At 37.5% G+C, this 21,149-nt stretch overlaps 1 protein-coding gene and 1 pseudogene across 3 annotated transcripts; one reads left to right on the plus strand and one right to left on the minus strand.

Annotated features, from left to right (window-relative positions):
- The window catches only part of LOC115691313 (bifunctional riboflavin biosynthesis protein RIBA 1, chloroplastic-like), a 55,897-nt pseudogene that overhangs the window by 29,136 nt on the left and 5,612 nt on the right, over window positions 1-21,149 (minus strand).
- Window positions 483-20,755, plus strand: LOC115691305 (uncharacterized). 3 transcript variants are annotated; one of them, XM_056303408.1, is made up of 8 exons: window positions 511-3,570; window positions 6,503-7,082; window positions 7,189-7,253; window positions 12,391-13,092; window positions 13,787-14,485; window positions 14,594-15,310; window positions 18,651-19,136; window positions 19,910-20,755. In XM_056303408.1, the coding sequence occupies exons 1-8, from the start codon at window positions 691-693 to the stop codon at window positions 20,615-20,617; spliced, it is 6,837 nt and encodes a 2,278-aa protein (XP_056159383.1). In that variant the 5' UTR covers window positions 511-690; the 3' UTR covers window positions 20,618-20,755. The 3 variants fall into 3 exon arrangements, with proteins under 3 accessions (XP_056159385.1, XP_056159384.1, XP_056159383.1); XM_056303410.1 differs by lacking the exon at window positions 19,910-20,755 and having other exon boundaries at window positions 483-3,570; window positions 16,074-18,708; XM_056303409.1 differs by lacking the exon at window positions 18,651-19,136 and having other exon boundaries at window positions 502-3,570.

The raw sequence follows: 21,149 nt of genomic DNA on the forward strand, positions 1-21,149 counted from the left end.
TTAACATTATACTTATTTAGCATCTCTATGGTACAATTATTGAATATCTATAGTGCGATAATTTTATGTGGACAATATCTTAAGAAATGATACAGAATACAAAATACACTTGCTCGTTATAATAAAATATTATTTCTTGCTTAACATCAAAATTGGTGCAATTAGTTAGGGCGTTGCGAGATTTTCAGCTCGAAAGTGGAGAGTTGTTCATTTCAATTTCACAAATTACCTACGCAGGGTAAGGCATGGCGTAATTAGGTTGGAAAGATATTACATAAAAAGTCGAGACATGTTTTCACCACCTAATGGTCCACATTAATTAGATATCTGTCCCGTAGCAGTGGAGCAGCAGCGGAGGAAAGGACAATCGATCCCTCGTCCTTTTCTGAATGTCTATGCCATATTTTCACTGAGTCCACATTGGTGGCTTGACAAAGGTGACCGACAGCGGAATTTCTTTTATTTCAAATCGTTGAATCTCCATTACTGAATCTCAGCCGTTGATCCCTCATCCTTTTCTGTACTCGAATCTCTTCGCCTTCTTCCTTACTCATCCATCTTGCTCTGTTTCGCTCTTTCTCCTCCCCACACCCATTCTTCTTCACTATCTGCTGCCCTTTCTTTTTCTATCATTCTCTCTCTCCGTCTCTCTGTTTTCTCGCTCTTTGTTTCTCCTACAAAAAAAAAAAAATGTCGATCGATTCTGCCGTTTCTATTCTATGGGATGTCTTGAAGTACGTAATTGTTCCCATCAAGCGTCAATTCGGATATGTGATGTCCTCCAAGAGTTACGCCCTGGATCTTGAGAAGGAAGTGGGGAAGCTGGCGTACGAGGCCGAGATGGTCCAGAATGCTGTGGAAGTGGCTAGAAACAATCTTCGGAATGTCTATAGTCATGTCGCGCAGTGGCAAGTAAGTGCTGAGAAGGCCTTGAAGGAGGCGCGAGACCTGTTGGACGACTTTGAAAAGGCCACAAAGACTTGCTGCTACGGGAGTCTTCCCGACCCCAATTGTCGCTATCAGTTCAGCAGGAAGGCCAAGCACATGATCGAGGACATTCAGCGACTCGCTCAAGAATGCAGTCAATTCAAGGATATCTCTTCCAGCGGTCCAGCTCCAGGGAATGTCGCTGCTTCGACTCCGGCCAGGAGAGAGGGCAAAGTTGTCGTCCAGTCGACCGCCGCAACGGCCTTCGCTTCTTTGGCCTCGATGTCGATTAAGCTTAAGGATGACGACATCTTCAAATCCAGAGAATTGATCATGCGAGAGATCATGGCCGCTCTTGCCGATAAGAACAATAGCGTGGTTGGGATTTACGGGATGGGTGGGGTCGGCAAGTCCACCCTATTGGCGGATGTCGAAAGGAGAATAAGGAAAGAGAAGTCGTTTGATTGGGTCGCTAAGGCTGACGTGTCGGAAAATCAAGACATCAAGAGGATTCAAGGAGAGATTGCGCACGCGTTGAAGCTGGACATGAAGGATGCAGAGTATGTCAATTCCCGAGCGGAGCGTCTGCGCGCGAGATTGGAAGATGAGGTGAGTGAGAAAAAGAAGGTCCTCATAATACTGGACAACCTGTGGAAGGGGCTGGACTTGAAATCAGTGGGCATTCCTTGCGGACATGACAACAAAGTCATAGGATGCAAGTTGTTGTTGACGTCAAGAGATCGTGATGTTTTGCGAAGGGGTATGGGCTGCGACAGGGACTTCCATCTTGATGCGCTGAAGGAGGAAGAGGGAAAGAGATTGTTTGAGAGGACGGTGGGAGACAAAGTTCATGATGACCCATTCAAATCCTTGGTGGATAAAGCACTCCACAAATGTGCAGGTTTGCCTTTCCTGATTATTGCAATGGCGAATATTTTTAAAGACGCCAAGTTTCCAGAATGGAGGGATGTTTTGAGACAAATCGAGATGTCTACAAACAAAGGAATCAGTGAGCAGATAAATGAGATGTTGCAGTTGAGTTATGATCGTTTGAAAGGGGAGGATGGCAAGGAGGCGAAGTCATTGTTACGGCTCTGTGTTGTTTATGGTGTCTCTAAGCCCTCTCTTGAAAACTTGGTGAGGTACGGTGTGGGTTCGAGGTTATTTCGAGAAGATAGCAGCATGGAAGAAGTTAGAGATAGGTTGAGCTCACTGATCCGGACCTTGAAAGCCTCCTCCCTTTTGTTAGCAGACGATGAAGATGTTGATGGTTTCAAGATACATGATTTGGTTCGTGGATTTGTTGCCTCGGTTGCTTCAAGAGATGACCCTCTTCTCGTGTTGAAAGATAATGATAAGTCGGTGACAGATTTGCCCAAGGACAAGCTCAAAAGTTGTACAGCAATATGCTTTCCCTACGTTGACATGAAGGAGCTTCCCGAAGAGTTAGATTGCCCTGAAATGCAGATCTTTTTGTTGTTCACAAACAATGAATCTCTTAAGGTCCCAAATTCATATTTCAGCTCTATGAGAAAGCTCATGGTCTTACATCTTTCTCAGGTTCGTCTCACTCGTTCACCTTCGCCGTTTAAGTTCTTGGAGGATTTACACACTCTGTGTCTTGATGGTTGTTTGTTAGAGGATGTAGCCATGATTGGCGAGCTAAAAGGGCTACATGTTCTCAGCTTTGTGAACTCCAAAGTTCAACGATTGCCAAAAGAAATTGGACAATTGGTAGAGCTGAGGTTGTTAGACTTGAACCATTGCTCACGACTTGAGATAATTGAACCGGGTGTGCTTGGAAGCTTGATAAAATTGGAGGAGCTGTATATGGAGAATAGCTTTGATCGATGGAATGCCGTGGAGCAAAGTCCACCGACTAATGCCATGCTTATTGAGTTGAATAACATGAAGAATCTATACACTTTGCATGTGTCCATTCTCGATCCGAGTGTTCTCCCAGAGGATCTAAATGTCAAGAAATTAACTAAGTACAAAATCCAAATAGGTTACATGCTGTACTGGCCAAGTCAAAAAGGATCGAGCACATTGCAGCTTAAGTTAGAGCCAACAAGCGATATTCTTCATAAAGGATGCATACAAACTTTCTTAGGCAAAACTGACGATGTATTTTTGGACGGACTAGGCGGAATTGATCACAGTATTTGCGCGTTGTCTCAAGAAGGCTTTCGAAAATTAAAGCATCTACACGCTGAGAATAGTCCCTCCGTCTATTACGTCCTCCAATCGCCCCCCCATACAGATTTTAAGAAGTTGGAGTCGTTAGTTCTCAAGAATCTCATCAACTTGGAGAAGATATGCAACAACCATATCTCCTCCAAGTCCTTGAGTGCATTAAAAGTAGTACGAGTCGAAAGTTGCGACAAGATGGAAGTTTTGTTTCCTCTTTCATTATTGAAAGAACTTCCACAGCTTGAAGAGATCCGAGTTGTCATGTGCCACTTAATGCAGGAGATTGTGCAAGTTGATGATTGTGGTAAAGTTGAGTTGAGTAATTTGCATGTATTAGAATTGCGTGACTTGCGAAATATCAAGAACTTTTTCACCGCTGGGACGGCTGCTTCAAGTAGTACATCAAAAGACCAAGTTGGCACTCAAGTTGCATTCTTCAATGGGCAACAGGTAACTTTCTATGAAAAGAATATACTATTTATTAATCTTTTACTCATTTGCTAATTAGATGTAACGCAGATTTTAATCCTTGTTACTATTTTTTTTATTTTCAGTTCATTTTCTTCCTAATTACCTTATCCAATCATGCCTTCTCTTTAATTAGCTACAGCAATCTTCCGTTTCTCTTCATTGTGTAGAAGTCCAACTAATAGAATTAAATCTGTAAGGACCCGGGGTCTACACTGTGTAATATTGTCCGCTTTGGGCCCACTGACCCTCACGGCTTTAAAACGCGTTACACAGAGTAGAGAACCCAAGCCTTATAAACTAGCCCAGGACTCCCCTAAGCGATGTGGGACAAGAGACATGCCCCCCTTGCCATCCTAGAAGCCTGCCAGAGCCGCTCCTTGTCCAGGCCCTCGGCCCCGGCGACCACTCCCCGCCCTCGTCGGACCAGGGTCGTTACATTCTCCCTCCTTCGAGCACGGCGTCTCGTGGCCCCACACGCATCGATCGGAGTCGGCTCGATACCATTTGTAAGGACCCGGGGTCTACACTGTGTAATATTGTCCGCTTTGGGCCCACTGACCCTCACGGCTTTAAAACGCGTTACACAGAGTAGAGAACCCAAGCCTTATAAACTAGCCCAGGACTCCCCCCTAAGCGATGTGGGACAAGAGACATGCCCCCCCTTGCCATCCTAGAAGCCTGCCAGGAGCCGCTCCTTGTCCAGGCCCTCTGGCCCCGGCGACCACTCCCCGCCCTCGTCGGACCGGGTCGTTACAAAATCCATGTAAAATTAATTTGCGATAGGATCTGAGTTAATTTCGACTAACATGCTGCAAGTATACCTATATTAATAGGGTCTTTTACAGAGCAGCATTGAAGGAAATTTTGGCATTAGAATAATTCCATAATAACGTCATTTCATAATCTTGTAAAATGGATTCACTGAATTTAGTTATCTAACTTTGTTATTATCTCTAAAATATAATATCTAGGTGACTTAGGTAAAAAAACAATACGAAGAATGGGCAAGGGGATTGGGTTTTCAAATAGTAGCAACAATGCTAATCTAATTTAGGCACGTCTTTTTCATATCGTCTATTTCAATAAGCACTTAGTCATTGCATCGGTCCTATAATTATAAAAGTACACAATTTCGTGCATGTTCATGCGTGCAAGCATACAAAATTGTATAAAAGATATAGATATATTGTAAGCATTTGGCATAAAAAAACATAAATCTTCAACTTGTGCTAATATCTCGTAGTCGTAGGCATTAGTGAGCAACTTTTAGGAAAGACTACACGAAATCCCCCATGAAGATTTAAAGCGGTACACATCTACTTCCGAAATTTGGTTATATAAATTATGGCGTATTGAGCATAGCAATGTGATGTTATCATTTATTGTTAGTTAGAGAAGTAAGTAAACTAAGGGTAAACAATGTTCCAATTAAGAAAAGCGAAAATTGCTTAGAGCGTTTACATTGACTTAGATATGATCGTCCTTTTATAATGATGTAATTATCATTGAAGTTGATGATGGAGTTCAAGACTCGTGCAATATGTGAGTTTCCCTGTTAGTAAAGAATCGTGCAAATTTAAGTTGCGGGTCCCGTGAACTTCCATGAAGAGAAATTTAAGTTGCCAACGTAGATTTATGAAGTATAAAAGGAAGTTTGAGTATGGATGTTTGCGACACGCATGGATGGCCGACACGTGTCATCTTGCTTTCCTTCTTTTTTTGGGCCCCGTTGTCGCCACACTCATCGGCCACCGCCATGACCGGCCACAGCTCACTGTTGCGCCTTCCTGTGGTTGATTCTTCGGTGACATGAAGAGAGAGATAGACAGAGAACAAGAATATGGTAAAAAGAAAAAAAAAAGAACAAAGAAAAAATATGTGCCACGTGTCTAACTATTCGTGCGAGCCGCAGACAATAGGTATAACTCCACACCCAGGTAGTCAATAGTAAGGATAAAAGGTACTAGCCATAATGAACTACCAATTCCTACCATTTGTGAGAAAGATACAAGTTATAGCGCAATTTTTAAAAACAACTTCCTCATGTCATTGGATAAATACACATTACTTCATTGGATCTTATTGGAAAAATTATAATATTGCACGCATAAATGGATTGGGCCTGGATAAGCCCCAGTGGGCTAAGGTGCGTTGGTGGCCCAGGCGGTGAAAGAAAGGAAGCTACTTGCAGTAACTAAACTTTTATGATAGTAATTTTTGCCGGTGAAGTACTAAATTACTTTTCGAAATTGCTAAGTTTCCCTAGGGAGGTAGTACTTAGACATACCTTCTGTAATTAAGGTCTTATAGCATAATAATTTGCTTATTCTAATGAGATATTTTCCTTTGTTAGTAAATTGCCTATATCTTTCGTAATCACGGTCATTCTACAGTTTCTTTATTTTTTTTCATCGTAATAATCTCTATTGTGAGATAGTATAGTACTTTCTAACAATCATCTAATAAAATGAGTAATGTATCATCAAAGTAGTAACATAACCTAAGAGGAAGTAGTTTACCTTATAGAAAGTAATTTTCCTTGAATGTACTTCCTTTTGTGTTATGGATCACTAAGTTTCGTAGTCATTAGCAAACTGAATGAATGCTATTTCTTGATGACTGTAGTTTCCCTTATTGTTTATAAGTTGCAAACAAAATCTCCTCCTAATACCATCCACGAAAATATTTTAAATAAAAAGTGAAGTTCGTTAGTTGTTTTTGGGGTCGTAAAATATCTTTTCGGATTGTAAATTAGCTTTTTTTTTTATCATAGATTTTTGTAAATGCAAAAATTATCCTAAAGTTCGTAAGTTTTCTTTTGCAATTATTTGTAATAACCTGCTATAGCACATAAGTTTCTTGCTTACTCTTTGTAATTGTAGATGCTATTGCTGATGGGTCTATTTGTCAGGTTTCAATCCCATCGTTGGAGTCCTTGACTATGGTTGGACTTCCCAATCTGGAAGATATATGGACTGATGAATCTCCATTAGGGCTGAGCAACCTCCAATTTCTTAAGGTGTCTTCATGCAAATCTATTTCAAAGGTTATTTACTCTAGGTCACTGGCAAACCTACACAAGTTACACACTTTAGAGGTAGAAGCTTGTGTTTCGGTGCAAGAAATTTTTGACCTTGACGGACTAGGCGCCAATGCAAATATTGAGACTCTCTCTGAGCTAAGCACCATCAATATAGATGATTTACCAAGCTTGAGGCACATATGGAACAAGAATCCTTGTGGAATCGTGAGATTCCATAATTTAAAGCAGTTACGTGTGTCTGGTTGTAACAACCTCGTGTTTCTATTTTTGCCATCCGTGGTTCAATCTCTCTCACAATTGAGAGAACTAAAGGTATTAGATTGCAAGAAGATGGAGGCGATCCTTATGGAGGAAGAAGGGTTAAGAACAGAAACTCTAGTATTCCCGATGTTAACCAATTTAGTCCTTGCAAGTTTGGAAAGTTTGACGTGCTTCTCTCGCAGAGAATGTAAGATTGATTTTTTTGGTTTCATCATAGAAGATCTTCTTAGATTAGTTCATACATGCAATGTAAAAGATGACATTCGTTTCATCTATTTAAACATCGATGATAGGTTCACGAGAAGCTCAGAGTGAGGACTGCGTCAAATCGTGCTCTACTACCCTCTTCAATCAAGAGGTACGTGATTAATGTTACGTCAAAATCTTACAATCTGATGGAGTAAAATGCTTGGCATCAATTTTATGTGTTACAGCACTTTAGAAGTTTACATGCTGTGCATTTCAAGTTGCCACATGGCACTACAAACAATTGGCAGGTTTCAATTTACATCAATAAGAGTTGGATCAATCACATCAAATTATTAAGAAATTATAAAATAAGATATGTGCATATAAATAATTACTACGCCAGCCAGCTAAATAATTAATATTAACTCTGACAAGAAAATAATTAAAATTAACAAATAAATAGTTAGTTCTATTGGAGACAAAGCACAATCACCAAGCTCACTTTGGTTAAAATTGATTGCGTTCCACATAATCACTGCACCATAAATCTGGATAAGTCAAAGTAGAGTTACTATTCAAATTGTGATTTTAAATTGAAATGAAGGAATTAAAGTAGAGTCACTATATATACAAAAGTTGGATAACTATCTTCAATGAGCTCAATTGTGAACTATCAAATTATGGGGTTAAAGTCACTCCCTTTAACTATATATTAAAATATTTTGTAATATAGTCGTCGAACTTTAATTTAATCACCCAAGGCAGTAAATTTTCATTTCTTTATAATTTATGCACTTAGACCAAAAATTCGAAATTTCTGACGAACTATCGGTGTGGCAGACACCATTTTTCTGAACGTGTTACTGTTACCAAGTCATCATTGAATTAGCACCTGGAAAATTTATATAATTATATTATTACAGAGTAACTCTTCATTAATATCCTCAATGGCTATCACTTCAACTTTTAATTTGCAAGATGATCATTCTCCTCGCGATTGGAACTTTTCTGGTACTTTCCACTCATCTTGCTTCCATAAAAAATTCCTCAATTCTCTTAGGTGGTTGCCTTGTTCGATGCCATTAGTTTCAATGAGTTTTAGCGTTGCAAGTCAAACCCAATCCTTGGAAATGTACCTCTTCATATTATATATGTCTTTTGATGAGTTTTGTAATTTTCTCTCAATATTACAATAATGTTATACTACATATATAAAATCACACTATGTCATATAATAATGACAATTAGGAATTTTTAAATGTTATCAAATCCCTATGTTTTACATAATACGAGTTAAGAATTTAGCCTTTTTTTTCAAAATGAAGGAGATTCATATAAAATGAGATACACTTTAATTAATTATTTGTATTAAAATACATATTCTGATTTTACATAAACGAAAAATTCTACGCCCGTACAGCGCATGAGAATGCTGCTAATTACCCAGTAATTAAAGAAAGAGGAGTCACGCGAAGGAGTGTCTCAGCTTCTGCCAGGTGGGTAGACATATAGGTTATTGTGCAAAATATTTTGAACATTCTGAAGCTTCCATGTTAGCATCTTTCTTCCAAACGTAACCAAATATAAGTACTTTGTTGCGGCTACTCAATCTAGACGTAACTAGATATAAGTACTTTCTATAAATAAAAAAAAAGACTCGCCGGCAATTCATGTTCAATGGAGTACACTATATTTTTCTTAATTTTGCTATAAAATTTATGTATATTAAGTTTGTATCAATTTGTATCATTTTCGAATTTGTCAGATAATTATTTACGATCATGTTGATTCGTGTAAGAAATTATCATCCCTTTCAGTTCTTATCTTTTTTATAAAATTTTACTAGTTTTCACGGGCATGTACAATTGCTTTTGGGTACTTTGATACTCAAAGGATGGATGAATTTCGTGGTAAATGCAAATAGCATTACTCGAGTGACGAAAAAAAGAACATGCTACCCTCTTGTTAATACAATAGAAATGTTTGTCACGTCAAAAGGTAGATTATACACAACTCTAGTATACTCTTTTTGAATCAACACATTTTGAGTCAATTAGAAAAATCAAGATATCATCAAAGCAAGCTAAAAAGAAATTAAATATTGGACAATTTTATTACAACGTAGACCTAGTAAGAAGTAGACAATCGGGAAGTAAACATAATCGCATTAAGAGAACTGAGGAAAAAAAAAACGAGAAACTCCAATCATAAATGCACACGAGGAAGGGAAAGTAAAAAAAATAAAGAGAAAAAAAACACGAGGACAAAAAAAATCACATAAGTTTGACACACACATACACGTATGTTATTTGTATTAGATTTGATAGGCGATCTTTAAGATTAATTTTGTTCTCAAATATACTCTATTAAATTGGAAAATAAAATTGAAGTTGTGTTGAAAAATTGGACTGCTACAAACAAAATTCTTTTTGTCAATTTCAAAACTAAAATAGAAAGTTTGTTTTCACATTTGACCATTCAATAAAAATTCTTCAACGATGATACATCCATAAATATTGTCGTAGCCAAATTACTTGAAATGATGATCATTTTTTGGCAATGTCAACGATCAATCGTTTTGTAATAAGTACTCATAAAATGTTATAAATCATCATTTACTTTAACTAAATACGGAAAATGTGTCTGCAATATCTAACTGTAAATCAAAATACATATTTCATTTTAAAATTTGAGTTTTCCGATATCGAGTTTGAATTTGGAAATGCAGTGTTTGATAAATCACTTGCTGGTTGGATAAAAAAGAAACTCTCTTACTATAATATTGTGGTTAATATGATAATAGATCGATGTACTTTATTTTCATCATTTAGAAAACGGAATACCCTTAATTACCGTGATAATCAATAAAAAAAATATTTTAGAATTAGGGCAAGGCAATTCCGACAACCTGCAAGAGGAGGCACAGTTTTTAGTACAACTTGACTAAATTGCCCTCAAACAGTGGTCCCACCACCTTCTTCTGTTAAACTCAGAATTCTTTTTCTTTTTATATTTCCATGAACATTCAACCTTTTTTCGAGGGTGGCATTTGTTACAAATTTCTGTCTTTCCTCTTGCAATTGAGTCTAAAAAAGAAATGTCTCTTTTTCGCTGATTGATTAAACAGAGGCGAGAGAGACAATTATTGTGAAATTATATTCGCCATACCAAGAAAAAATTTATAAAAAAAAAAGAGTAGCATGCAAGTGTTAAGTGTTCAAAGTGGAAGACATGTATGAGTTGCAATTTCTTACGTATTATTTCTTTGGAAAATAGTTTCCATAAATATGGATGAACATCTCTTATGACACCCGTACGGTTTCCAAAAGCTTTTTCGATGTTAACAAGAAAACTTAAAATTCACAGAAATTTCACATGTATGGCATGGACATTGCAAGCATGTGCAAGAAAACAATTGAAAAAAATTGAGAGGAAAGCAGTAAGGGGCCTTTGAGACGCATGTGACTTCATTTGTACTTGCAAGATCTGCCTTATTCTGTGAAAATGTGCCCTTCAATAGGATTGATATGTTGACTTTATTAGATATTTTTAATCTTCTTTAATGAGCTATCTAGGACTATTTTCGATAATTGGACTTTGTTAGTCGTATGAACTACAAATGTTATCTAACTGTTGGATCATCCAACACGGTAAAATAGTTACGAATCTTCAAAGGGAAGTTCAATCAATTGAGTATATTGAGTTCTTTCAAGTGTAAAATGATAAAAGTTAAGATTTGTTCATTTTGACCCAAGCAATAATCCCGTTTTTCATTGTTTTGTTTTAGCCTGACTTTTTAATTGCTTTAGAGTGATATAATATTGAATAAAATTAATTTATATTGACTTTAACCGGAAGTAATGATGTCCTTGACATATTTCACGTATATTTTAGAGATATTAAAGATTATAACTTAAGAAATCGTAACATTATTTGTATTGCACGTTTTTAATTTTAGTATATTAGTAAAATTAATAGAAACCTAAAGGGCTAGCAAAGAGACTATGGGGATTAATACACTAATTTTGAAGTTAAACTCGTCCAAAATGAAACATGAAACTAAATTTAGGAATGTGAAATCTTGTGGGATCATTACCAACTGTTCTAAAAATTTAAGCTGTTAGATGAAGACGTGATTTAATATTTAAATATTCTAACACTTCCCCTCATGCGTAGGCTAGACTTTGGTCTTGACCTAAAGCATGTAAATATGTAATTGGGGAGACAAATAGGGATTTAGAAAAATTTGAACTCAGAACCTCCTACTCTAATATCATGTTAGATTTTTGTGGAACCACTGCCAACTGTTTTAATAATAACTGCTTAAGCTTTTAGAACAGTTGGCGGTGTGGTCCCACAAACCCTCACAAATAAAATGAAAAATGAATATTGCTAATATGGGCAAATTAACCACGATTACTTTATCGAAGTAGCATAGTTATCATGGAGAAACAACACAACCAACCGCCAAAATTAAGGTCCACTAAGATTAAGGAATATCGTCCCTTTTGTTTTCAAATATTTCATATTGCCTTTTGAACCGTCCTTAAAAAAAACGGATAAGTGCACTAAAAGTCCTAAAACTTGTTATGAAAGTGTAATTTAGTCCTAAAACTTTAAAAAACTGCAATCAAATCCTAAAACTTATCACAAAAGTGCAGTCGAGTTCTAAAACTTTCAAAAATGTAATCAAGTCCTAAAACTTGTCACGAAAATGCAATCGAGTCCTAAGACTTTTAAAAAGTGCAATTAATTGATGGACTTGATCGTACCAATTTGACAAGTTTTAAAACTTGTTTGCACTTTTTGAAAACCTTAGAACTTGATTGTACTTTCGTGACAAGTTTTAGGATTTTTAATATACTTATTTCTAAAAAATATGGAGAGACTAATATACGACAAAACATAAACGAAAAAGCTTTGTTTGTCTTATTGCTTTGTGCGGTCTGTCCAATATTTGGTATGACCTTTACAAGATGAGGATGCGTTCACGAACGCATCTAATAAGACGACCCCAATCTATAGACCAAGATTGTCAGGACCAACGCGTCGTCCATGCGGTTCCTTGCATCTCGTAAATTTTCTTTACCACAATTAAGAAACTCATAATTTGATTTCAAGGTTTAGTGCGAGCAGCTACTTCTGTAGTGCACCTTCTGATGGTTGATTAGTCGTCTTTTTAATCACAGTATCTCCATCGTTTTCTTTCTAATGCTAACACTCTTCCTCAAGCTTTGCTGTATGCAATGGAACTTCATGAACTTTTAATCTAACAGAATCACTAATTTCGTGAGCGAATACCGCAGGTTGCATTTCCTAGCTTGGAGACATTAGACATCTATGGCATGGATAATATTGAGATAATATGGGACAATCAAGTTGCTGCGGAGTCTTTCCACAAACTGAAATCGCTCAGTGTTTATCAATGCAATAAGCTAGTGAACATCGTTCCTTCTTGCATTCTTGGTCGGCTCAAGAGCCTGGAAAGTTTGGACGTACGATCATGTGGTTCGCTTGAAGTTGTTTTCAACCTTCAGCCGCTAAATCCTCTAGATGGACATCCCATTGCTCGCTTTCCGTTAAAAAAGCTAAACTTAGATGGATTACCAGAGCTAAAGTGTGTATGGGATAAGGAACTCCACAGCCAAGTCAAATTCCAGTGTCTCCATTCTGTTACCATTTCCAGATGCAAGAGCCTCGCCTCTCTGTTTCCAGCCTCAGTAGCAATACATCTAACCCAACTTGAGGAGTTAGAGATCAATGAATGTGGCATTGTGGAACTCATCGAGAAGGAAGGACCAGTTCTTGAGGCTGTCTTCCCAAAGTTAACCTCCCTCCAGCTTAAGTATCTAACAGAGTTGAAGTGCATCTACACAGGAACACATGCTTTACGTTGGCCAGCATTGAAGACCTTGGAGGTGCATGGCTGTAACAAAGTGGAGACGCTTGCTTCGCAACCCAATAATGAGATGCCACTTCATAAACAACCTCTGTTCTTGATAGAAAAGGTACGACCCAAGATTATTTGTTTTGCTTCGATGGTGAATATTCGAAGTGTTGAGTAAGGTCACAACCAAGCATCTCATACAAGTAGCTATACATATGAAGATGTAAACTGTACGCCTCTCCTTGAATCCATAGAACTATTACTACATGGAAACATCGTATGTTCTTCAAATATTGAATGAACATTCTTGTCAATGTCTAACACAATGCAAAACCGTTGATTTGAAAAAAGGTTTGGGCTAATTCCGATCATTCAGCTCTCTCTTAAGTACCATGAAGATTTAAAATACGTGGCATGTGGTGTGATGTTACCAAGGAGCAATTGTGTTATCTAATTTGGACTATGTAAAGATGACTGATTTTATGCTGAAAAACGGAAAGATGTGACATTTTTATTGACATTAATCTCTTAAATTTGTGCAATTGTGATTGTATGGAGAAGTTATTTTCACGAGGTATGTATCTGTAAAAATGGGAATGTAGGGATTTACTTGAGTTCAAATATGGGTACAAGTCAAATATAAAAAATTGGTCATAATGTCTATTGCATGAGGGCGCATTTCCTTCCGGTAAATCATATGAGACTCAACATCTTAAAACGTAGTTATTGTGCACGATAGGCAAGACTTATACCATAACACATGAATACTCTTTTAACTAAGTTGGTTTCAGATTCTGATTTGACTAATTTCTCAGGGCGCATTCCCAAATCTAGAAGAGTTAAAATTGGATTTATTCGAACGGATGGAGATATGGAATGGACATTTTCATGATGGAGAATTCTTCTGCAAGCTAAGAGTTGTTGAGCTTCATCATTGCTCGCAGGAATCTGCTATATCCACGTATCGTTTTGTTCAAAGTTTAACCAACTTGGAAAAGCTGGTTGTATGCAAATCTTATCTAGAAGAGCTAAGCATCATTATGAAAGCCATAGAAGGTCCAAGTCATGAGCAAAAAGTACTATTACCCTTTTCAAGATTCTATCAAAACCTCAAGACTCTAGATGTGTCACGTTGTGATGGGTCATCCAATATGTTTACATCGACAATAGTTGGAAATTTGGTAAAACTCACAAAATTGAGGATAAGTAACTGTAAAAAGTTGACAGAAGTCATTTGTGACGAGGGAGGTGAGGAGGGGCTTGTGCTGGCTTTCAATCAATTGAAGTATATGGAGCTTGATGGGTTGACAGGGTTGAGATGTTTCAGCTCAATTAAATATACTCTGAAGTTCCCTCTCTTGGAAGATGTCATTGTGAGTGGATGTCCCAGCATGAAGTTCTTCTCTAGGGGACCAATAGAGGCACCAAAGCTGGAGAGAGTACAAGTATCAACGGAAGCTTGGTTTTGGAAGGGAGACCTCAACATCACCATCCAAAATATGTTTGAAGAAATGGTATGCATTGGTTACCAAATTCTGTGCAATTGGATGGTCTTCATCACCAATAGAGTAATTTCTTTGTGCTGAATAGACGTTTACATTTAATGATGCTTTTTCTAACAGGCTACGGTTGCTGGAATAGAGTTTTTGTGGCTGTCTGAGTTCCCCGAGCTGATTGGAAAATGGCACAGCGAACTTAATCCCATCAAGTTATCTTGGCAATTACAATCACTGACGGTGGATAAATGTCCATCATTTATTAATGTTATTCCATCCAGATTGATGCTTCTCTTACACAACGTGAGAAGATTGCAGGTGCACGATTGCGAGTCGCTGGAAGAAATATTCGATCTTGAAGGATTGAAGGCGGTGGAAAGCACTCGGGTGCTGCCTAGGTTACGGTATCTAGACTTGGTCAATCTACCAAAGTTGAGGCGACTATGGAACAACGATCTTCAAGGGACATTGCGCTTCAATAGTATATTTAGTCTTACCCTTTATAATTGTGGTAACTTGACACATGCTTTCACTCCATCGATGGCTCAGAGCCTTGCCAATCTATGGTGGATGGAAATAAAGGAGTGTGGTCAGATGGAAGGAGTGATCGCAGAGGAAGAAGGGCAGGGAAGCTTAATGGAGAAGATTACATTCCTGAATCTCCGTTGGATGGAGCTGGAATGCTTGCCCAATTTGACTAGTTTCCTCTCGGTGAAGAATCATACGTTGGATTGTCCCAAAATAGAATATCTGACAATTGCCCACTGCCCCAACATGAGAAGTTTGACTTGGCAATCTTTGACGGAGATTGACCACCACACTCCTTCGCTCTTCACTCTACAGGTCAGTCTTCTTTTTCATCATCCAATGCTTTTGTTTTTTAGATTAATCATCATGTCAAATGGAAGTACAAATGGAATGCCAGTGATTGGAATTTGGAAGTAGAATGGTGCTTTGCATGCGTCACAAGAAACAATTTTAGTTCCAGTCCAATGCAACATCCGCTTTCTTTCTTTCTTTTGTTTTTGCCTCCGAAATCCTCAACACACGGTATCAATCAAGGATAAGAAGTTGGTTACCTATTACAGGCTATAAAATATTGTAGTTTGGTGTCAGCACCAACTAAAACTTCACAATTGTAAACCCACTCACAAATTGGTTAAACTGAAATCTTCCCAATCACTGAAATCGCAAACCAAGAATTTGTTTTTACGAAGAAGGTCAACTGAAAACCAATTGCATCTTCAACTTGAAGCAAATAAATCAAAGAATTGTTACGAGATAATTGTCCAAAAAGTCTTAAACCTACTGCACTTATGCCAATTCAGTTCTAAATTTTTTTATTATGTCAATTTAATCCTAAACCTTTTGATGATTTGTCAATATAGTCCTTCCGGCCAAATTTCATCCGGTAATTGCTGACGAGGGCACTGGCCATCCTATGTGGCATAACCAGCACTGATGTGGATAATTTTTGCAAAATTTCAAATTTTCTGAATATTTTTCTTTTGCTCTTTCCTTTTTTTTTTAATTTTATTTCTTTCCTTCTTTTCCACATTACTATTCATTTTCTTCTTTCTTTGTCCTCCATCTTCGCTGAACGTAGAAGCAAAAAAGCAAACCAATCTTCTTCTTACTCTGTCCTCCACTGTTGTTTGGAAATGCCATCGAGCTTGGCGTCTTCATGATCTCGACCAAGCCAGACGATTGCGAGATCCGCTGCGCATCGACCTTGAGCCCTAGATCTGGAGGGCTCGATCTTTGCTGCAGCGTCGACCATGAGCATCCGGATCTGGAGGGCTTGAGCTCCGTTGTGGCATGGAGTTAGGTTAAAAGTCTTTAAAAAACGATTTGGGTGTTCTGATCTATATCTTTTAAACCCATTATGCTCCCCGAAATCAACTCGCAAGTTCCTTTTTTCTATTCTTTTTTGCCCTTTTCCATGAGTTAATTTCAATCTACTATATAATATAACTAACGGATGGTAAATCAACTCAAGTTCGAGTTCGTCACCTTCAAGTTGAAGCGCAAAAAAATTTAGCAGTTGTATGCAAGACAATATGACGGAAAGCACTCTCTAGCGTACCTGCCAGAAGGAAGTGTTCATTTTCTGGTGCAATGCAATCAGCTCCAAGATTGAGTCCGATTTAGTCAGGAAGCGAAACTTTTCTTAGAGATTGAAGAGGAAAGCATGGGATTGGGTTAAGGAAGATGATGAACAGCGAACACAAAAAGGAAAATAATTCATAAAATTATGCAAAATGACATCATTTTGATTCAATTTGTCCACGTCACATTACTGGTAGTGCCACATAAGACGGTGGGTGCTGACTGAACTGCCACGTGAGCGATTTTCCGGCCAAAATTGACCGGAATGACTTTATTGGCAAAACGTCAAAATGTTTAAGACTAAATTGACACAATTGAAAAATTTAAGATTGAATTGGCACAAATGTAATAAGTTTAGTTCTTTTTGGACAATTTTCCAAATTGTTACCTTACAAACCAATTGCAAGCAACTTTTTGTTTTTTTAATATTCAAATTGAGAGAACTTTCCAGGAAGTCATCACGGAAACTTTCCAAAAATTAGAGGGAGAAGGCGTTACCAGTATTGAATGTGAAATAAGCCAATTAAAAGTGAATGTTCAATGTACTATTGATTATAAATTGAATTTAGGAGAGGTTGCCGTCGAAGTAGAACAAGGAGGAAATACATGTACACACCACCATCTAATTTTTCGAAGAATACAAGTCAATTTTCAAATTTACTTTCATTGAATTCAGATTACCCGAGCAAATATCTTTACCAAATTTGTTTTAAATTTCATCATTTCTTAGAAAGGCAATAAACACATACCAACTGTTCAGGTTAGTCTATTTTTCCATCACTCCTCTTTTTGTTACAGATTCTTTACAGGTTTTAACTATTGCTTTCTTTTCTGACGGAGGAAATGCTTGAGTTTTTTTTCTTATTCTAATGCTTTTGCCCAATTTTTATTTTTTTTATTCTTATGTCTGAGTAGAACGTTTCATCATAACTAGCATCCATACTTCTGTTTACTCTTTAACGATAAGAGTTACTACTAGTTGTGCATTTACTTCTAATGCCATTAATATGTTGGAATACTTCCAAAAGCCATCATAATACTCATTTTAGAATACTAATAGATAGAGAAGTATGAAACTAGTCACCTGATTTTTTTGCTAGTGACAAGTTGCATTAACGTTATTTTATTTATTTGTCGATTATAAGGTATCCCCCACATTTTTTAAAATATTTCAAAAACTCATAATAATCCTCAATTTAGAATATTAATAGATTTAGGGAATTATGGAAATAGTCATTCTGTTTTTTGGTATTGATAAGTCGTAATTGCGTTAATTTTATTGAAACCATATAAAAAAATGTCAATACTCGCTTCTCGGTAGACAAGTCATAAGAGCTCATAACATCGTTGATTTTCTGCAAACAAACATAATGTGCTCATAGGGATCATTTGACTAAGGCGGATATGTTGGTGGATCATTCGTTACTTGTATGAATCTTTTTCCATGGTATGTGGACTTAGGGAACTGTGGATATATGCATTTGGTAATTGAGATTGTAGCATGTCGTAATTTAATTAGTTTTATCATAATGACATGAAAATTCCATACCAGCTCTTAAATGAACAACTCATAGCAGCTCATACAATGGCTTCATTTTTTTCGTATCACAATCTATTTTGGCATAACACGTTTCATTTGTTCATGAAGACTAATTGCATTTGCCTAGGGATCCTTGTTTGTGTAAGAAACTTGCCTTAAAATTTCATGTCATGTGAAATTTTCAGCAAATTGCAAAAGTATTCATGTGGTATTTGAGGTTGTAATTGCATTCTTTGGGTCTTAACTCATTGAAAAATATTGTCCCATCTTTTTTATACATGAGTATTAACAGGTGGTACGAACTGTAAGGTAATTTATTTTGTCGACCTGCATTTCGTGCTTGTTCCAATGCAATATACTCGGCCTTAGTCATCAGTCAATTGAAAAGAAAGCATCAAGCAACACCTCCTTGATGGTGTCACTAACAAGTTCTAGAATGTTATAATTTGCGAGAGGAAGGGAAGTTTGCAAATTCCTTCTTTGAGGTCATAACTCAATATAATCATACTTAGTGTCATTTTTTCAATATGGCAGGTACAAATTCCGTGGCTTCAGTCGATGGTTCTCTCCCACATGGACAATTTAAGCAAAATATGGACCGACAATCCTCGAGATACTCTCACTTTTGAACATTTACGACAAGTGAAAGTTGATAATTGTAATAGCCTTGAAAATCTGTTTCCGCATTGGGTGGCTACAAGTCTAACCCAACTTGAAGAACTTCGAGTGGAGTCTTGTGGGATCGAGGAAATAGTCGCGAGTGGAGATGACACTTCACAGTCTGCTACTGCTCAATTTCTTTTCCCACAATTGACTACTGTGGTGTTCCATGATATGCCACAACTCAAGAGCTTTTACCCTAACTTGCCCACTTTAACTTGGCCATTCTTGAAGGAATTGCGAGTGACCCATTGTGACAAATTGAACATGTTGTCCTTTGCCGCATCCATGAACAAGTGGGCTCAGAGAAACGATCAACGCGACCTATTAGACCATGAAGCACACTTCTCGTTTGAGAGGGTATGATTGCAACTGCTCTTCCTCTGTTTCTTCTTTATTCTTTAATTCATCCACCATATCTCATGTGCACTGCGTGGTTATGTCACATTATGATACTATAAAAAAAGTGAACCCCTTACCTATCAGTTCGTTGACAACATAAGATATTTCTAACATCTTTAAGCACACTTTTCATTTGTGGACACCCAATATGTTTTTAGTAACACTATTAGCTCATCTCATCACCTAAAATTTCGAGGAACTATAGATTTTTGTTGACAGGGTAAGATATTCCTAATAAAAGATGACTTTGGTCAAGGTGGCTCTTGAATTAACTGTACTGACCTCTACTTAAAAAATTCACTTAAAATTTTCGATACGGATAATGTGAATTTCCTATGGACTAAATTGAGAATCGGGCACTGACATTTAGCAATTCCTTTTCAAATCGCAACAGGATGACCACCTTTCTTTTGATGTTTTCTGGGTAAAATGGATTTTCTTTTGTTTGTTTGATCATTCTGATGCCAATACAGTTCTTTCCCTTTCTATCTAATCATTATAACATGAGCGCTCAACCTTGGTTGGCGGATGGCAATACTGGACCATTTGGTTACAGTTTGGGTATTGTAGCACAACTTTAGAAGCTTGGCACATGTATGCAGGGCTGAGGAATTGTAAGAATAGGCCACCTTACATGGGAGTTAACCGACTTAAGTTTACCTGTCAGAGCACATGATTTATTTCCAAACCTGGTTGAATTTACTTCTCTCATTGTATTGGCAATTTTGTAGGACATTCCCACCTTAGAGAGACTTTTATTAGTCGATAAAGACATTCAGATGATACAGAATGGAAAATTTTCTGATGACATCTTTGGCAAGCCAAAAGCAGTAACATTGGCATGCTTTCATGATGAAAGGGCCGCCTTTCCTCCCATATTCCTCCTACAGAGATTTCAAAACCTACAAAGCCTTGAGGTCTTCTGCAGTTCTTTTGAAGATCTATTCCCTGACGAAGGGCTTGTTGGCGAGGGAAAACATCCGGTGCTTGAAAATTTAAGAGAACTTAAGCTAAGCAAGCTACACAAACTAAAGCGTGTCTGGAGAGAAGACTATTTAGTGGCAAAAATTCTTCAGAGTATTGACAAGTTTGAGGTTTGGGATTGTCCCGGTTTGACAACATTATTTCCAGCCGTGACATCCTTCAAGAATTTGACACAGTTAGTGGTGAAGAATTCCTCTGGATTTGTACATCTAGTGACGGTTTCAGCGGTCACAAATTTGGTGCATCTAACTGGCATGACTATAATAGGATGTGAAAAAATGAAAGAAGTAGTGGCAAACGATGTAGACGAAGAAGGAAAAGTGATTTCTCTAGGGAGGCTAACATGGTTGACACTCCAACAACTGCCAAACCTACTATGCTTCTCCTCTACCATAAGTTGCAGCTTTAGGTTTCCATCCTTGTTTCAAATTAAAGTGGCGAGTGCCCGAAAATGAAGATCTTTTCTAATGGTATGCTAAGCACACCACAACTACGTTATGCCACACTATTCAGATACTCATGGGATGGAAACTGGAAGGGTGATCTCAACACAATTATACAAAAGTTATCAGCATAAAGAAATGTACATAGAATTGGTAAGACCTCATTAATGTCGTTCTCATCCATAAATTTCTTCCGCTTGCCTCTGCTTCTCAAATTGTCCGACGCCTGAAGCATCATAAGTTCTAAAGTTTTCGCCTTTTTAACTTGTCTAGTCACACTAATAGGAGGGAATGGCAGGTGATGCAAGCGGCACAGAGATTTGGAAGTTTACTGAGGCACAATCAAAAGCTTGAGATGAAAAAATTTAATTGAGGTGAGAGATTCTATTTCCATATTCCCTCTTTCTCTTTAATAAAATCACCGTTCCGCAAAAGAAGTGAAGGACGTCCGTTTTTTTGTTAAGAAATGAAAGATGGGAACAAATTTCTTGCGTGGATGCTAAAAAAATCAGGGTTAGAATTGTCTCTTCGCCCAAAAAAAGCT

This window comes from Syzygium oleosum, unplaced genomic scaffold (genome assembly GCF_021117445.2).
Source record: "Syzygium oleosum isolate NSW1041296 unplaced genomic scaffold, Sole_v2.1 Sole_v2.27, whole genome shotgun sequence".
Taxonomy (NCBI): Eukaryota; Viridiplantae; Streptophyta; class Magnoliopsida; order Myrtales; family Myrtaceae; genus Syzygium; species Syzygium oleosum.